Below are 19,490 nucleotides of genomic sequence, written 5' to 3'. Positions count from 1 at the left end.
GATGAGAGAACAGGAGATTTCGGGCGTCAGACTTTGAACACCTGAGCAGGTTAATTTAGTCAGTTTTAAAATAAAGCTTTCTTGTAAAGCCGGTACTCTCTCCTCTTGCTGTCTGACGGCAACATTTCGGCGCGCCTCCCATCACAATGAGTATTTTTCCACTCGGATACTGAACATGACAACGTGGCTTGGATTCTGTGAAACCATGGGCAAGATTTTGAGTCATTTGACTTGTTTCGGTAATTTTGTGTTTCCCTGTCGGTCTGGTTTTCTGTGTGCGTGTTTCTGCTGTGCATGTCAGTATGAATCAGTGCGCCTAGTATGAGCGCTATGTGCGCCTATTACGTGCGTCCCTTATGTCCATTAACAACCCATCCCTGCTGGAAGAGGATCAAGTGCCCTTGTCGTTCACCCGCGGATGAATGTTTCCCACTTTGCCACCTCACCGCCCAAGTCATCTACAGCATAATGATTTGTTCAAAATAGACAATTTGGGTGAGCAGCCTGGACACATATGCTTAACAGCAGGGCACCGACGACCAATGAGAGGCAAGCTCCATTATCAACAAAAGACCGGGAATCCGGTGCCAAAATGACCGGCTGTGGAGCGTTAAGGGCGGCTGTGGAGAGAAGGGGGAGGGCCTCAGGGGTGAGAAACGTTTCAAGGACGAGGAAGGAAGCATGATACAGAAACATCTGTAAGGACATATAGGAGACTCTTTTAAAAAGGAGGAAAAGTGAAGCTGCAGGCGTCACACTAGCAGGGTGATTTGTCTGAATGGGGCTATTTCCAAGGGCACCGAGGTAAGCATGGGCACATCGGTGGAGAGAGAGAGAGAGAGAGGGTGGAGGTGTGAGTAGCCGGCTCCAGGAGAATGACTGGAGACAAAGAGATAACGTGTCCTCAGCTTCTTCAATTTACGTTCAAATTGACATTCTCACTTGTGTAATATATAGTATAATATAGATAAGTCGACTGAAATAAAGACTCGTTTTTTGAGGGTTACAAGTTTTCTTCACCCTTTCCCTCACCCTGCTCCCCCTCCTCCCTGCGTGAGGATGGATGGGGTGTCTGGAGGTGTGGGTACTCCCAGTAGTGGCGGGGGTTCAGGGTGTGACAGCCTCCCCAGGCGTACCAGAGGGGACTCGAAGCGGCGCAGTAAGGGCAGCCTGCCCTCCCCGGGGTACAGGCTGTCCCAGGCCTCCCTGGAGGGGGAGAGGGGCTGCTTCGTGGGGGACAGCACTTCCTTAGGTGGACGCGCTCGTCGCCTCTCCATCATGAGCTCCTCCAACAGGGACGGACTTTCCTTCCGCACAGCTAGCACCCCAACCACCCCGGTGCCCCTTCCTCCCCCGCCCTCTTCCTCCTCAGCCCATCCTCCTCCTCGCTCAGTGGGCTTTGCCGCCTCCCGTGCCGCCCTGCCCTCCACCTCTTCAACCGGGACCGGAGTGATGGTGGTGGCCACCGGCCCAGAGACCACCACCACCACCACGTGCAACACCACTGCAGCAGGGACCCCTGACTTGATGGGGCAGTGTGGACTGGGTGGGTTTGGCTTGGGCCTGGATGGGGAGGACTACAGCACCTCCAACCAGAGCACCTTCATCCAGAGACAGTTTGGAGCCATGCTGCAGCCCGGGGTCAACAAGTTCAGTCTGCGCATGTTTGGGTCCCACAAAGCTGTGGCACTGGAGCAGCAGAGACTGAAATCAGCAGGGTCCTGGATCATACACCCTTACAGTGACTTCAGGTACACACACACACACACAAACACACACACACTCACAATCACATGTATTTGTCAATTAACCAAAGTCCTTTTGTTTGAAATATGGATTAAAGTGCTCTGTTACATTTTTGCTGCTCATTTTGAATGATGGCATCCATGACTTATTGTGACACTTCAATACAGCAAAGCCATTGTTAATTAACACCTGTGCTTTTTCTGCTATGACTACAAGTTAAGATGTGTGTTGTGAAAAAGGCCTGTGGGAGAGTCCATGGAGGAAACATGCAGCGGCTGTATGAAAGATTAAAAGGGATGATGAAAAAATGAGAGTGGATGTAAAGTCCTGGGTCATGATGAAGGCAGTGAGAGGTGTTTATGTAAAGGTTAGTGTAATAGGGACCTCCATTGTAGAAAACATGCAGCAATGACTGGTTAGAGAATTAAGATTCTACATAGAGAGTATTTGAAAGGTTGTCTCCAGAAGAAATGGTTTCACAGTTGGAGGGAGATAAAGGTAGGACAAAACATTAGATTTAATGATCAGGGAGCAGCAAAATAATTCCTTTCATGTCAATTAGATGAAATGTTAAGTACGTTTTTATGTGAACTGTGGAGGAACCCCCCGCAGCATAGCCTGCTGTTTTTAGTTTCCTTGAGTAAAATTCCCCTTTTTAAGAAAAATATGTACCGTACCTGGTGGTAAATTCTTATAGTCTGTGTTTCTCTGGCTGTAACAACTAGCCTCAAACACAAAAGTCCATATTGCGTGCATGCACAGCAGTCACTTTTTGCTTATATGGTCCTATTATACGAGTATTATTGTCCTATTTTCCTTGCAAACTTGCAGGCATGTGATTTGAGGCTCTCGCTAACTACAATATTGGTGAAGTGTTGGAAAGAAAACAGTTTAGCCTTCTTCTCGCTAAGATATTAACTGTGTTATTGACAATCCGTCTTCCTTTATTAGGGTTTCTTTGCAGCCGCAGTTGTTGCCATTGCTCAAATATCAATGTGTTCTGCAGGATATTGTTTCATTAAATCAGGCTTTTGCCAAAATTATTAAATGGACCAGCGATTGGATAAAGGCTCTGCAGTCATGGGTTAGAGACGGGCACATTTGTAGATGGACAGCAGAGAAAGAGACAACATTCATATTATCCAGACAAGCTGTAGCAACAATGGATGACTTGATCCCCAAGGCTCCTGGCCCACTTTTGTCTCACCAGCGACACACACACACACACACACACACACACACACACACACACACACACACACACACACACACACACACACACACACACACACACACACACACACACACACGCACACACACACACGCACACACACAACACACACACACACACACTATCACACTTAGTCGCTTTGTATTGTCTGTCAATTTGATGATCCCTCGCCAGTCCTGCTTCTGAGTCTACACACAAGAGATCCATTGAACGAGGTCAGTGAGGGACGGAGGGAAGGACAAATTCCCTTCCTGCTCTTAATGATACTCATGCAAGATATCTAAAGATGTGAATACACCTACTAATTAACCTGTCGGAGTCAATCGAATTTTGATTAATTATGTATGACTTCCTAAATTATGCAACTTGAGTATGCATTATGCATAATTCAGTCATCTAACTTTTCCGTTAAGTACCTGTAGTCAGGAGTGAATGCCTGAAGTGGAACTTTGTGAGGCCGGAGTGAGCGAGGAGAAAAGATTACTTCTAAAGCCCCTTTTTATTGAGTTTTCGTCCAGGTATTGACCTTGAACACCAGAGACCTGTGGGCTTTCAATAGTGTGTGTGTGTGTGTGTGTGTGTGTGTGTGTGTGTGTGTGTGTGTGTGTGTGTGTGTGTGTGTGTGTGTGTGTGTGTGTGTGTGTGTGTGTGTGTTATTAATACACTGGAACACAAAGAGCATAGAAAGTGAGAAGAGAGGTGACAACAGGAAGTCAGGCGGTTTGATTATCACCGCAGATGAGTCGTGTTGAGACAGGTTCGGTGACAGTAAAATGGGTAACAAGGATTTGTGATGTAATAGCCGGCTGCTGCTGTGCTCGTGTGTCTGTACGTCTGGCAGGATGATGGGTGGAAACTTGTTCCGAACTGACACCTGGCCAATGGCGAGCAGGGAACCAATCACGGTCCGCTCAGGAGACACTTGGCCTCGATTACATTATAGTTAGTGTTTGGTTTGACAACAGCAGAGCAGGAAGATGCAGGTAACTTTCCAGCACCTGCTCATGTTAAGATGGAATACTGATGAGGCTTGGAGATCAGCTTTGATTGCATTTGCAATTCCTATCTGTGTGTGAGACTGTGTGACACTATTAAACCACACAGTTCACACTACACACTACACACGAGTCGGTGTTGCATCAGTCCATCGCCTTGCCAAGTGTTTAGGCAACATGACAAACCCTCACATCATCTCCTCTTGTCTTTCTGCTTGTTTTCTCTGATTGGTCTCTCATCTCGGTGACAACAGCACGTCTTGTGCACAGAGGCTGATGAATGCATAGTGACATGTTCAATCTCAAGTGTTATCGTTACTCAGCAGACTAAAACATGATAGCTAAATACAGATGAGAATAGATTAACCGTCATTCAAATCTATGTGAGCTGTCTGAGAGGAGAACATTGCAACAATGCACAACTATGTCCAAGTCTGTGTGTGTTTGTGTTTATAGACATGTCGGGAGAAATCATTTAATAGGTCTTATTACAGAAAAGTTCATGTATATAATGAACAGTGGAGGTAACCTACTGTATACTTACATATACTAAAAATAATACATTTCAAGTCTAAAGGCCACTATAAGCCTATGCTACTTATTTTTTAAGATATTTCAAAATAAGTGGCACAAGTCACACTGCATTTTAAGGCTACTAATTCGTTTTTTTTTTATTATTATCCTTTTATATGTTTTTTTCAAGTGCTAAGTATCTGGTTATTATAACGGTCAAATATATGTAGTTGAGTTCAAAAGTGCAATATAGCTAAGTAGTATAGAGTAGCATAACATGGAAATACAGCTATGTGTTTTATGGAATCTGTAAAGTACAGATTCCATAAAACTATATTTAGGTACAGTGGGTATGTAAATGTAATTAGTTACAACTTTGAAACTGCCACCAAAAATGGCTTCTATTGAACATTGACATCTCAAAAAGTCCAATTGTTTCCTAGAATCGGAGTTAAAAGCAGGTCCTCAAGGTCATGATCATCATCATTCAGCCTCCGTCTCAGCAGGAGCTGCAGAACCTCTGTATCGTGTTTCTGTGTTTATAATCCCTGTCTTTATTGCCAGTGACTATAAAATGATACATCTGTCATATAAGTGACAAAGTCAGGGAGAAGTGTGTGTGTTTGTGTGTAGCAGGAGTGATGACTCATACTTAATCCTCATCAGTGGAGCGGCAGCGTCACACCACATGAGGTTGTGTTACTAAATTAGAGCTCAATAGCAATCGACCCCAGAGCTTGAGTGTACTTCGTCTCAGAAAGAGAGTGCGTGTGTGTAGATGAAGAGAGAAGATGCAGAAAGAAGGAAGTCACTGATACGGGTCAAGGTGATGGATGAAGGGATTAGAAGGAAACAGACAGAGAGACGACAGGAGTCATCTCCAGATGATTGGAACGCCTCTTGTGTCGTTCTTTAATCACTGACAGCTTTTTTTACGAGACAGCTACATCACCGAGCAAAACGATGAAGCCTCCCAAGGTTACCGATCATATGCCTCGCTTTGTCTCTCTTTGTCTGTCCCTCTTTTTCAGTTCAGTTCAGTTATGCTCTGTTTTTGAGGTAGATAAAGGATGAACTACTTATTACAAAGGATGCACCTGTCTGCAGAGAAGCACTTACATCATATAACACACCTGCATATGAAAAATGCTTCCAGGAAGAATCTGCACTTCTTCATCTTGGATGATCCTCAAGTTGTTATACTCAGCGTCTGGATCAGGGAGTGTAACAAAGGGGAGACTATATATATTACAAATTCAACAAATATATATAACAGGGAATTAGAAATGAAGGGATTAAATGGAAGAAAAGATGGTGCTTGTAGAAGGGGAGGGGAAAGTCGGCTCAAAGATGTTTGCACACCCAAATCTATATGAAATTATCCTTAAAAGGGGCACTCTATCTAATTAACAAAATGAGGGTGGTTTAACATTCATGGAGAAATCTACTCGGTCGTTAAAAACTGAACTGTGTTTTTTGTTGCTCTGGAAACCTTTTCAAAATAATACTTCACCCACTAAATGATTGACACCGCTGTGTTACCCTGAATTCTTTAATAAAACATTCTCGCATGCCTCCACGGTGGACAAAGAAACTAAAATCGAGATATGTCTTTATGTATTTAAACTCTGACAGCTCGTTCATTATCATCAAAGTCTCATTGATCGAGTTGTTTACTCACTTCTTTCCCAAAGCAAGCAGTTCTGTGGATACATTTTCCCCTTAGAAACCTATTATATCACACGCCCGCCTGTGTACAAACTGGAGGTCTGGTTTGAAGGACAGATACTGCATGTATTATGGGATATGAAGGATGCAGTATCTTTGGTCCTCGACTAGATACACAACAGGACTTAAAGTCTGTACATTTAGACCTCTGCTGCTTGCATTTTCAAACGTTTCTAACCCATGCTACACAAATATTCTCCTCCGGGATGATGTGTGATGTTTGTTGGTCAATTTTAAGTTACATTTGAACTTGCGCGCAGTCATGACTCGTGTTAAATGCTTTGTTTGATATACAAGTCAGGATACAAGCACTGCTGAAATCTCATTTGCAGTTTTTGCATGGCAGTCTTGAATGTTTCCCTGAGGACAATTTCATTTGTATCTTTTATCTCTTATACCAATAAAGCAGAGCTGAACTGAATCTAGAGATAGAGACAGACGTAGAGGGACGAAGGGAACCTTGGGAGGCTTTGACAATCTGAATGTCTCGTAAAAATTTAATATTTAAGCTACATTTTTCAGGTTTACGACAAGCAAAGCCCTAATTCAAAGTAGTATGTCAAATAAATGCATTTATGACAACTGAATTGACCGTTTAAAAGAATATATGAACAAAGCTTTTATTGGCAGCAGCATTTTTGTAATAAACAGGGTTGAATACTGAATCAAATGTTTACAACTTAAGCCAGTACTGAATAATTTCAGGTCAGCACTGATCAATCACACAAACTTGAGTTAAAGTGACGTTTTTTATTTTTTAAATGCCCAGGTATCAAGAAATAAAGCAGTTTCATGAGCAAATGCTGACAACAGAAAACTGGAACCAGCAATTGTTTTTATTTTGTTGGTTGAGATGACTAGCAGCTCTAAATCTAAAGTTTCTCAGTTAACAATGATCTATTGTTTGTTTGTTGATCACTATGACTCGATTCTGTGGGCTCTGGCTCATTGCGTTGGACAATGTGGATTCCCAAGACTATTTCTTCCATTCTATCCCATGATATGTGGGATATTGGGACATTTGAATGTCATCGCTAATTAAACTTCAGAGATAGAAATGAAAAAAGGTTTTCTAAGATATAACACATCTTTATTTTCCAACATCTCTCTGGAGCTGTTTTACCACCACCCACAATTTAATGAAACATTTCCAGCAGTCAACAGCTCTACCAGTTCCTTTGTGCATTGCATTGTGGGAGACTTGTCACTTTCTCAATGCAGCAGAAAACAAATATCTTAAACTTAGAGCAGAATATTTTACACTCAGAAAACAAACAGAAAAAGCATTAAAAGTTGACTTTCTTTCTCTCAATCTCTGTAGATTCTACTGGGACCTGTTGATGCTGATGTTGATGATGGGAAACTTAATCATCCTGCCAGTGGGCATCACTTTCTTTAGAGAGGAGAACACTCCCTCGTGGATCATCTTCAACGTCGTCTCCGACACTCTCTTCATGGTCGACTTGGTTCTCAACTTCAGGACCGGCATCATCAAAGAGGACAACACTGAGATATTGCTGGACCCCAGGTCAGGAGACACGTTTGGGGGCGTTAATTATGTTTATGGTCGAGAATATCAATACAGCAGCTCTGTCACCATACATTTTCATTTTAATTTCATTTCAAACCTTTATTTAACCAGGTAGGTCCCTTGAGATCATTGATCTCTTTTTCAAGGGAGACCTGCAGCAAGTAGGTTACACATGAAACATAAAACAACATAAAACAATAAAGGACATCATACATCGTATTTACAGGGCTACATTCACATACTTATCGACATTTACAAGTACCAACAGCATCAAAGAGCATTTCACCTATCCGAGCTTTAAAAACATGCAGTGGAACCAAATTGCTCAGTTTCAATTATTTTTTGAAGACTGTTCCAAGCAAGAGGAGCTGTGCACATAAAAGCTTTCATACCTAAGTCAGTCCTTGCACTTAGCACATGTAACAAGACCACATCATGTGATCTCAGGCAATAGCTACCTGCAACTCTCTGTGTGATCAGAGAGCAGATATAAGATGGGAGTTTACCCAACATGGCTTTATATATGAACATAATAATAATAATAATACATTTTATTTTTAGGCGCCTTTCATGACACCCAAGGACACCGTACAATTTGTTAAAAACTACGCTAATAGGCAACAGAACATGATAAAAACACAAACAGGAAATCATGGAGGAGACAATCAAGTGGACACAAATGAAACATATAATGGGGAGCACTACAGTGAGTAGGCAGATTTGAACAGGTGGGTTTTTAATTGGGATTTGAATATGGTGATTGTGTCTGACTGTCGGATGTGCGGGGGGGAGGGAGTTCCAGAGTCTGGGAGCAGTGCAGCTAAAAGCCCGAGCACCCATGGTGACGAGGCGTGGGGTGGGGACGGTTAGCAGACCAGCAGAGGAGGAGCGGAGGGAGCGAGAGGGGGTGTACTCCTGAAGAAGGTCAGCCAGATAGGGGGGGGGGGCAGGTTATGTAGGGCTTTGTAAGTGAGCAGTAGGTTTTTGAAGTTGATACGGGATTGAACAGGGAGCCAGTGGAGTTGGATGAGGATGGGGGTGATGTGTTCTGAGGCCTTGGTGCCGGTGATGATCCGGGCTGCAGAGTTCTGTATGATTTGTAGTTTATTGATGAGCTTGGTGGGTATGCCTGAGAGGAGGTTACAGTAGTCGATGCGGGAGGTGACAAATGCATTGACTTCAGTGTTTGATTAAGAAAGGGATGGGCGGAGTCTGGAGATGTTGCGTATGTGGAAGGAGGCAGTCCGGGTGATGTTATTTATGTGAGGTGAAAATGAGAGCATGTACCAATGACTGAGCCTCCGTACAGTGAGTGAAGGCAAACCTGCCCTGGCATACAGGGTACAGTGATGAGTAAGTACTTTACAGTCAGTAACAAATCTCAGTGCACTGTGATAGGCGGCATCTAACTTGATCAGGTAATGGGCAGGTGCATTCATATAAATCAGATCACCATAGTCCAGCACAGGTAAAAAGGTCACAGAGACTAGCCTTTTTCTGGCCTCAAGTGAGAAACAGGACTTGTTTCTGAAAAAGAAACCTAGCTTCAACCTCAGCTTTCTAAGCAGATTATCGACCTGAAGTTTAAAAGAGAGGCAATCATCAAGCCAGATACCAAGGTATTTATAACAGGTAACCACTTCAAGTATTTTTCCTTGCGCAGTAACAATATCCAAAGCTGTCTCCGGTGTCTTTTTGGCTTTTGAAAATAGCATTACCTTGGTTTTATCAACATTTAAAAGAAGCTTAAACTCAGAGAGCTGAGTCTGAATAATATTAAAAACAGCCTGTAATTTAACAACAGCCTCCTTAATGGAGGGACCTGCACAGTACATCACGGTATTGTCCGCATAAAAATGTAAAGTTGTTTCATCCACATTTTGACCTAAACTATTGATGTAGATGGAGAATAATAATGGACCTAAAACAGAACCTTGTGGAACACCATTTGTAATGTTTAACCACTCAGAAGTGAGCCCATCAAATTGAAGACATTGGGACCTTTCAGAGAGGTAGTTCACAAACCACCCCACTGCATGGCTGGATATGCCAAAACTGGCCAGCCTCTGCTTCAGGATTTGATGATCGACGGTATCGAACGCTTTGGAAAGATCAATAAACAGAGCTGCACAACTCTGCTTATTGTCTAAGATACCCGCAATATCATCAGAATCAGAATCAGAAACGGGTTTATTGCCAGGTAGGTTCACACATACGAGGAATTTGACTTGATGTCATGGTGCATACATAAAATATAAAACAAATAATCTCCATATAAAACAAGAAATCTAATATAAAACAAAAATATAGTTAAATAGCAATAAAATAAAGCAGTAATTTACAGCGAAATGGAATGCAATGAGTTATAGAATATAAAATATGAAATATGAAATAAGAATATGTGCAGTAAGCAGTATTTTAACATTGTGTGCATTAATGTAATGCATAGAGTCTACGTTGTGTCAGTGATGGAGTCTGGACCAGCCGGTTTCTTATGATCTAACTTGGTTAAGGCTTCATGAACAACATCAATAGTAAAAGGAGAAAAACTGAAGGGGTTTTCCAAACCACATTGTTCAGAGTCACAGACTGTGGTGTTCACAGAAGCAGAGTTAGTAACAGAATCAAACAGAGAGCCACAGGACACAAAATGCTCATTAAAACAATTTAACTTAGTAGCCCTGTCCGATATAGTGCCAGATGCCGTGGTAAGGCAAGGAGGTAGCTCATTACGGATTTCACCGGTGGATATCGATTGAATGGTTTTCCAAAATTGTCTAGGATTATTCAGGTTTTTTGTGGTAACTGACAGATAATACTTAGACTTAGCACTTTTGATTTGAGATGTGAAGCTTTTTTTAATCAGCTCTTCTGACCATCTGCTGGTTTGTGTTGAAACAATCCATGAGTGACGTGTGAAAGGTGACATGCAGCCAGTGGCGGGGCTTTGTTCATATTCCAGTCGTGTGTCTGTTGAATACTGATGATACTAGCCAAATGTTCAAATCGTCTCCACAAAGCTGGTCTGCCAAATTACAAATATCATTTGTTTTCCATCCTAATCTAATTTAGGGCGATTCGCCAGAAATATCTGAAGAACTGGTTCCTCGTGGACTTTGTGTCCTCCATCCCGGTGGACTACATCTTTCTGATGGTGGACAGTCTGGACTCCGAGGTCTACAGGACGGCCAGGGCGCTGCGCATCGTCCGCTTCACCAAAATCCTGAGCCTGCTTCGACTGCTCCGCCTGTCCCGACTCATCCGCTACATCCATCAGTGGGAGGAGGTGAGGAACAGATATCACAATCAAAGAAATATTCAAAATAGGGATACAACTTACAATTATGTTCATTATGGATTAATCAGCCGATTATTTTCTCAATTAAGCTATTAATTGTGTGTTCTACAAAATGTAAGCACTTTATAGTATGTCTATAAAATGTCAGCATGTCCATCCCATTTCCTTAAACTCCGAGGGTAATGTTTTACATGTGTTGTTTTGTCACTCATAAACCAAAAGGTATTCCTTTAAATAGGATATAAAACTGAGAAAAACAGGAAATCCCCATATTTAAGAGGCTGCAAACAATATTAAGTGATTATTTTTCTGTCTATAATCATTAAATATGTAAGGCATTACTTTTTACAGGCCTTTAGATTTACAAAATATCCTGTTTTACGGGATTTAAAGCTTTTTCTTTCATAATGTGCCCAAGAGCTGAAGGAATGATCTCATTCAAATGTATTTTGACTTATTTATAGAATAAATTCCTTGTGAAAAGGTAAACTGCACCTGCATCACTTTTCTCCTCCTCCTCTTTCCCCTCAGATCTTCCACATGACCTATGACCTTGCCAGTGCCATGGTGAGGATCGTGAATCTGATCGGGATGATGCTGCTGCTGTGCCACTGGGATGGCTGTCTGCAGTTCCTCGTCCCCATGCTGCAGGACTTCCCTCCTGACTGCTGGGTTTCCAAGAATCTGATGGTGGTGAGTCTCTAAACAGCCGTCCACATTTAACGTGACTGATGTGTTTCTGAATTTATGTTATCGTGTAGTCAAACAATGCCATGGCATCTGATAAAACGCACAAAGCGATATCTCAGCTTGTTTGAACAGTGTGCACAATATTTTTCTGATAAATGCAAAACACAGATTCAATATACCCGGGTCATGTTATCTTTATGTGTGCAGAGTGAGGTTGTTTATCAGATTTGACAATATTTGCTCCTTATCTGTGTTAATTGGGTCATGCAGCAACAAGTCCAGTTTGAATTAGATTGCCTATCATTGTCGTCACCAAAATAAAATAAAAGATTTTCCAATTAAAAGCCCAGCAGAGAGCAGGTGGAGGGGGGAACTCACGCAAACAGTCCAAGACCTGGGGGACCTGCTGGAGATTTCATCCCTGTGCAGTCAGGCGTGCAGACGTGAACGTCCATGAATGAACACAGATACACAGCTGTAGGAAAAGCTGACTCATGTCTCAGTGGTTGCCTTGGTGACTGTTGCTAAGCAGCCTGATGCTGGGATTTTCCCCAGAGAAACTCCCCTCACTATTAACATCTTAGTATAATTGGACACAACTTTAAAACACTAGGGCGGACTCTCTCTCTCTCTCTCTCTCTCTCTCTCTCTCTCTCTCTCTCTCTCTCTCTCTCTCTCTCTCTCTCTCACTCTCTCTCACACACACACACACACACACACACACACACACACACACACACACACACACACACACACACACACACACACACACACACACAGTAGTTATATATGATATTCAGACATATTTAGGCCTAGTTATTAATGCAGGAAGACAGCCTTTTTATCGTCTGTGTGGTTTTATACGTTCTGCAGCCTTTCAGTTTTAGAGTAAAGTGGGTTTTGACAGCTAAATTGCTCTTCTGTTGCATGTTATGAGGTGAGATGAAAAAGCTCTTGTAACAGGATTAAAATAAGAACAGTTCAATATTGCACCGCCTTGGTAATTAACAACTTCTTTTTAACTCCTCCTGTCACCCTCTCTGTGTGCCTCCCACTCACAGAATGACTCATGGGGCCTCCAGTACTCCTATGCTCTATTCAAAGCCATGAGCCACATGTTGTGTATTGGGTACGGAGCACAGGCTCCAGAAGGGATGACTGATGTGTGGCTCACCATGCTCAGCATGATCGTAGGGGCCACCTGCTACGCCATGTTCATCGGACACGCCACCGCTCTCATCCAGTCTCTGGACTCCTCGAGGCGACAGTACCAAGAAAAGGTGAAACACAACACTCATTCTGTACTATACTTATTATCGTGTAACTATGTTACCGTGAGTCCTTAAACCTCTGTCTATGATAATGTTTATTATCAATTAACCTTTGGTGGTTTTATTATGAATCAACTCAGCTATCGCAATTTCCCAGGACCAACTTTTTTGTCAAAAGTAAAATCTTGTGGTTTCCAAACTCGGGTTAAAAAGCAGTAGGATGGACCTGAGGGATCTCAAAATGATTCATGGGATAGAACTGAGTCAAAAACACATTTTGTCATCTTTCTTTTTCTTCTGCAATGCTGGATACACTTTTTTATTCCAAATTTCCAAATAATTAACAATCTGAGAATGGAAAGTCGAGTCAAACTCCTTATAACCTGGCTCTGTCCAAAATCAATCCCTCAGCTGTGACCCCTTGTCAAAGCTGACACAGGGGTCACAGGGAGGAAGAGGGAGAAATATTAAGTAGACTCAAAGGATGGGAACCAATAGAATAATCAATGTTGTCATGCTCTCTTCTTTTAAAACTTGTTTGCAGATCCCTGACCTGTGTCTGTGTGTGTTTGTGTGATATTGCAGTACAAGCAGGTGGAGCAGTACATGTCGTTCCATAAACTTCCTGCAGATGTGCGTCAAAAGATCCACGAATACTATGAGCACCGCTTCCAGGGGAAGATGTTTGACGAGGAGAACATCCTTGGAGAACTCAGCGAGCCACTGAAAGAGGTAAATAATTCACCATCACTCCCTAATCTACACGTACAGCGTACAGACATATGTACTGACTGTCATCCAGCCAATCTCTTTGACTAACTCTCTCTTCGTGTCTTCTTCCTCCAGGAGATAGTCAGCTTTAACTGCCGGAGCCTGGTGGCTAACATGCCGCTGTTTGCCAACGCCGATCCCAACTTTGTGACAGCAGTGCTGATCAAGCTCCACTTTGAAGTGTTTCAGCCTTCAGACTTCATTATCCGCGAGGGCACAGTGGGACGGAAGATGTATTTCATCCAGCATGGGCGAGTTGGTGTGCTGACCCGCGGCAACAAAGAAACCAAGCTGAGTGATGGCTCTTACTTTGGAGGTGAGAACATGCAGAGCTGTTTAGATAATTGCACAGAAAGGTAAAGAGGTTAAGGTGATGGTGGTTCATGTTTAAGCATAAACTCGCAGCCTAATATCTTTTTCAGAGATCTGTCTGTTGACTCATGGACGGAGGACAGCCAGCGTCCGTGCAGATACATACTGTCGCCTGTACTCGCTCAGTGTGGACAACTTTAACGAGGTGCTGGAGGAACATCCCATGATGCGTCGTGCCTTTGAAACTGTCGCTGTTGACAGATTGGACCGAATCGGTAAAGTGTGGATTTCTGATTATGTTATATATTTCTCTAACCGTCTTATCTATGCAGTGGCTGTCTATTTCATATTTGGTTATTTAACCCTGCAACGACCTTGCACACTAGTTCAAATCATCTTTTAAATTCTGCAACATTTCTTAGGCTCTTTGTCCTCAGATGAAAGGACCTTTAAAAAAACGGATCAGCAAGGTTCTCCATTGACAAAAGAAAAACCTTGAAGCTTAGCCATCAAACGTTTACTTTGTGCTCAGTAAAAAGCTTCTACAAAAGTAAAAGTTTTCTTTTCACATCTTTCACTTCTGGCACTTATATGTATAATGTTTAGGAGGATATATTAGCTGAAATGTAATTGAATATTCATAACTATCCTTCCTTTAGCATACAATCATCATCTGAAACTGAGAATCAATGTGTTTTCATTATCTTAAAATAGGGCCTTCATATCTCCATAGGGAGAGGGTCCTCTTCCACGTTGCACTGCCAAGTTAATACAGTAGCTCAGAACATACAAACAAGAGGGTCCACTCTAGTTCTACAACACACTTGTAAATCTGCAGTAATACCAGCGCTGTCTGAAATCCATTGCACTGTTGTGGAAAGGTTGGCTTCTGTGCAAGATGAAGGGTCTTAAGAATGACCACCGCTTTATCTTGAGGAGGCTTGTTAATCTGAAATTTCAGTTGGTTCCAATCTGCACCCACAATGTTAGATGCTTCCAAATGCCTCCTACACAGTTTCTTTTCAATATCTCAAAATTAATAACGAATTTCTTTCCCTACAGGCAGGAAGAACTCTATGCTTCTGCGGAAGTCGTCGCAGGGCGGTTCTCTGGGGGGCAGTATGGGTCGTGGAGGCCGGGGTGGAGGGGGTCCAGGAACCAGGGGAGGTCTGGGCTCCTGTGACAGCATGCTGGTGCAGCAGATTGTCAAACACGACAGCATGCCGGCGATGCAGGATGCCATTGCGGCCGCTGCTGCAGGAAGAAGCGGAGTCATGGGAAGAAGTGGCTCGGTGTCTCCTCGGCCGCGCCCGGTCATCTGGGCTCCGCTGGTCAACGCCCCCCTGCAGGCGGCTGCTGCCACCAGTAATGTAGCCATCGCCCTCATGCACCAGCAGCAACAGCAACAGCAGCTGCAGCAGCTGCAGCAGCAGCATGCACTGGGAGGGGCTTTCTTCTTGCCTTCACCTCTTGTGTCTCCCTCTCCGTCCTCTACCTTTTCTTTGTCTACCCCTCGTCCTCCTGTGTTACAGCCCCTCCGCCCGTCTGTGAGCTCTCTCATCGGCATGATGACTCTGGGAGGGATGGGAGGAATAGGAGGAATGGGTGGAATGGGAGGGATGGGAGGGATGGGAGGAATGGGTGGTTTGTCCCCCAGAGGATTTCCTGCCTCTCCCTCGACCATGGGCCCTCCTGGTGGGTTGACCTCGCCCCCGATTGCCAAAACTCCACCCATACCAGCATCCTCTGTCCCAGCATCTGTCCAACCAGGCAGGACTCTTCATACCAGCCTCCGCCTCCAAGCTGATCATCCCTCAATGATTGCTGGATCACTAGGAACCCCGACAGGTGGAGGGACACTGACTCCACCTCTCCATAAAGTACCTGCCGCCAACCCCCCTGCTGCTTATAGAGCCCCGTCAGACGGCAACACTTTTATGATGGGCCACCAGGGGGCAAAGGAAGCTTTGTTACGTCATGGAGGAACCAGCTCTCAGGGTCTGCCGGCACTGGGCAGACTCACCCAGGAGGCCAGGCTGCTGTCGGCCTCGCAGCCCACCCTGCCTCACCGCTCCTGGGTTGGAGTGCAGCCTCACCCCCCTCTCCACAGGAAGGCCTCTGGTGGTAATTTGCTGGCGGCTCCTTTCCTGGCAGGGCAGTTAGCCAGGGGAGGCAGTGCAGGCATGCTGACCTCAAACACTCCAGTACAGCTAGTGACACATATTCCATTCAACGCACACACACACACACACGCTCAGGCTGCATTTCCTATTCAGCCTGCCTTAGCACAGTATCTGCCCACACAGGCTGCCCCTCACAGCACCGCTGTACCTGCAGCCGCACACAAGCCTGCAGCTCCCCTAACATATTCCTCCCCTCCAAAGCAGACCCCTCTCTCTTCTCCCACCCCCTCTTCTCCTACACCTATACTCCCTCCTACACCGCGCCCTAAACCAATCTCAATGACACACTCTGGCTCCTCCTCTCCTCCTCGCAGCTCCACCCCTCCTTTAGCAAACCCGCTGTCGCTCTCCTCAACTCCTCGTCCCAAACCAATTCCTACATCTTCTCCCCGCTCGTCCTCTCCCTCTCCCTCCTCCACACCGCCCCCATCTTCTGTTTTTACCCCTATCCCACCACCTCAAACCTATGGGCCAAAGTCATCTTTCTCCCCTCCAAAGCAGACCCCTCTCTCTTCTCCCACCCCCTCTTCACCTACACCTATACCCCCTCCTACACCGCGCCCTAAACCAATCTCAATGACACACTCTGGCTCCTTCTCTCCTCCTCGCAGCTCCACCCCTCCTTTAGCAAACCCGCTGTCGCTCTCCTCAACTCCTCGTCCCAAACCAATCCCTACATCTTCTCCCCGCTCGTCCTCTCCCTCTCCCTCCTCCACACCGCCCCCATCTTCTGTTTCTACCCCTATCCCACCACCTCAAACCTATGGGCCAAAGTCATCTTTCACCTCCTCCTCTCCCCCATCCTCCTTAATCACCTCTATCCCACCTCGTCCCCAGAGCCCCCGAGCCAAGGCGTCCAACACGCCTCCTTCTGCTTCTCCATTGTCTGGCCCAAGTCCCACACAAACTCCAATCCCTTCTCCGATACTAACACCCACTCAGACTACCCGTACACGCACTTCTACCCCCGCCCAAACACCTACACAGACCCTTAGTCCTACTCCTTCCCATTCTCCGGTTCCTGTGACACCTGTCCCCTCTGTAAGTAAATCCCTGAGTCCAACTCCTTGTCTCCAGCCCTCAATCTCCAGCTCAGCTAGAGGCCCCAACCAGGGCCAGATCCCCAAACAGACCCCAACACAAACTGCATTGTCTGCCCCGACACCAGCTAGCGTTAGCTCTCCACGTAAAATAACTTTCTCAGTTCATCCTGTGCAGCAAACCTCTCCTGTCCTTACTCCAAGCCCAACTTATGTCTCTGGTCATTCGACCAAACCAATCCCGGGGACAACATCATCCTCATCGTGTCCAAACTCGAGCTCCACTAAGCCTTCATCTCTGACCTCCTCTGGTATCCATTGTGCCTCTTCTCCCGTCCTAAAACAAATATCAACCCCAACAGCTGCCCCTACCCACTCCACAAAACTCAATACCCCCTCTATTCCTGCCGCTCAGGCTTCCACCACCTCATCCACCCAGTCAGCACATGCAGCCCCCCTTGCAAAGGCCACTGCTCCTAAAGGTGGGAAAAAAGACCCTCCGCATTCATTGCCTGAAAAGACTAAGAGGAACTAAGACACAAAAGGCCCGCTGCTGATAAGCAGAGCCATTGATATACAGAGTGGTGTCACCAGACATCAAATATGTCAAGTGGACAAGTACATCTTTTGCATATACTCTATGTGATTGTCTTAGAACATCAGGGGTTCATGTGACTCTCGACCCAAGCCATCGATGGAAGAGAGAAGAGTTTATTGGTGATTTAAAAGGTTGGCCCAGGCAACGGTAGAGTCTGATCGAATCCATCCCAATGTACAATACATACATATCTGTGTTAGTGATTGTTGGAGCAAGCAGGGGAGCTGAAGTGAAAATGATATGGAAGCAATAGCTGAAATAAAAAAAATCTCCATTTATTTGACAATGGAAAAAGCAATATGTGTGAAACATTTTAGGCTCCCTTAATGTGACAGGAAATGAATTTGAGAAAATAATAATCTCTCTGCTATTGGTATTAAAGTCCATCTTGGTGACGGTTTTAAATGCAGGACACTTTCTGGTTTCCAGCTCCAACTCCCTCTTGCCTCCCATTCTGCACCAAAGTGTAATATTTTATCATCCAAATAATAATAATGATAAGAGATTAAAAATCACTGTTAAGACGATGCTCATATGAATTGGATTCAATAGGAGCAGTCCACTGGTAGTTTTGTTGTCACAAGTGTGTGGTGTTTAGTTTTTGATCAAAACAAAACTTTTAAACCTACAAGATTTTTCTATAATGTGTTTATTTGTTTGTGGCAGACAATCTTGCTCTGCACCGTGGCTCACTTTATTTCTATTCCATCCTGCTCCATGAACTGTAAATACGTGCCTCTCTTTGGGTCTGTTGTAAGCTTCATCACTCTTCAGCCTCTCTGTCTTTCATCTCTTCTCTGTCTCGCCGCCTTTCATCTGATTTTCACAGCCGTGGTCACTAAATGCTTCGCTGGCTCTCACAGATTCTCTCCCTTTCTCTCGGTGTACCCAACACTTGCTCTGTGTGGCAATCAGCCTCACGTTCAAATGGCTCTTTCTTCTGTCGTCCTACAACACTTTTTCAGCAACCTTTTCAGTGATGTTTGATGTTTTGTGTGAGTAGCAACAAGACATTTCTGTCTTAACCCCTGATACCATGTTGCCTAGACAATATATTAAAGGACCAAATGTTTTATTTTTTATTTATTACAGCTTTAGCTTTAAAACAGAAAATAAATAGCTATTAATGCTGAATTAAAGATGCGTGGTGTTTAAGGTAATGATTAGGATTACATTCTTGACAACCATAACGGCAATGATGAAGGTGTATATTTGGATGTAAGAATAAAGCGAATTTAGATATCACCGTGTTGTGTGCTCTTTTGTGTTCTTGCATGCATTTTTATCCTGTCAAGTCAATTTGCTTTTACTTTAACCACAGACAGGATGTAGGCAGGGAACTTTAAACAACAGAGCAAATATTTATATTTATATTGACTTAAATTCAACTGGAAGTTTGTTGACTTCTGCCACTGTGAGTTAGGATTTGTTGTGTGTGTAATTTGAGTGAACTCATACATTGTTTTGCATGTTTCATCCTACTTCAGATAGATTACAACTGAAAACCTCTTGAGACTCAACTTGGACCCTTGTGACTCTGGATGGACTTTTCCGTGACCTTGGAATATTTGATACTTAAGAGG

At 44.2% G+C, this 19,490-nt stretch overlaps 1 protein-coding gene across 1 annotated transcript; it reads left to right on the top strand.

The window, feature by feature from the left end:
• The first annotated feature begins 1,059 nt into the window (after positions 1-1,059).
• On the top strand, positions 1,060-19,134 carry LOC117480170 (potassium/sodium hyperpolarization-activated cyclic nucleotide-gated channel 2-like). The gene is made up of 10 exons (XM_034127367.1): positions 1,060-1,751; positions 7,535-7,741; positions 10,817-11,030; positions 11,574-11,735; positions 12,794-13,012; positions 13,589-13,735; positions 13,850-14,090; positions 14,197-14,361; positions 15,149-16,499; positions 16,779-19,134. The coding sequence occupies exons 1-10, from the start codon at positions 1,060-1,062 to the stop codon at positions 17,842-17,844; spliced, it is 4,464 nt and encodes a 1,487-aa protein (XP_033983258.1). The 3' UTR covers positions 17,845-19,134.
• Positions 19,135-19,490: the final 356 nt, after the last annotated feature.

Source organism: Trematomus bernacchii, unplaced genomic scaffold (assembly GCF_902827165.1).
Source record: "Trematomus bernacchii unplaced genomic scaffold, fTreBer1.1, whole genome shotgun sequence".
NCBI classification, from domain to species: Eukaryota; Metazoa; Chordata; class Actinopteri; order Perciformes; family Nototheniidae; genus Trematomus; species Trematomus bernacchii.
This window is presented reverse-complemented; position numbering and strand designations above follow the sequence as displayed.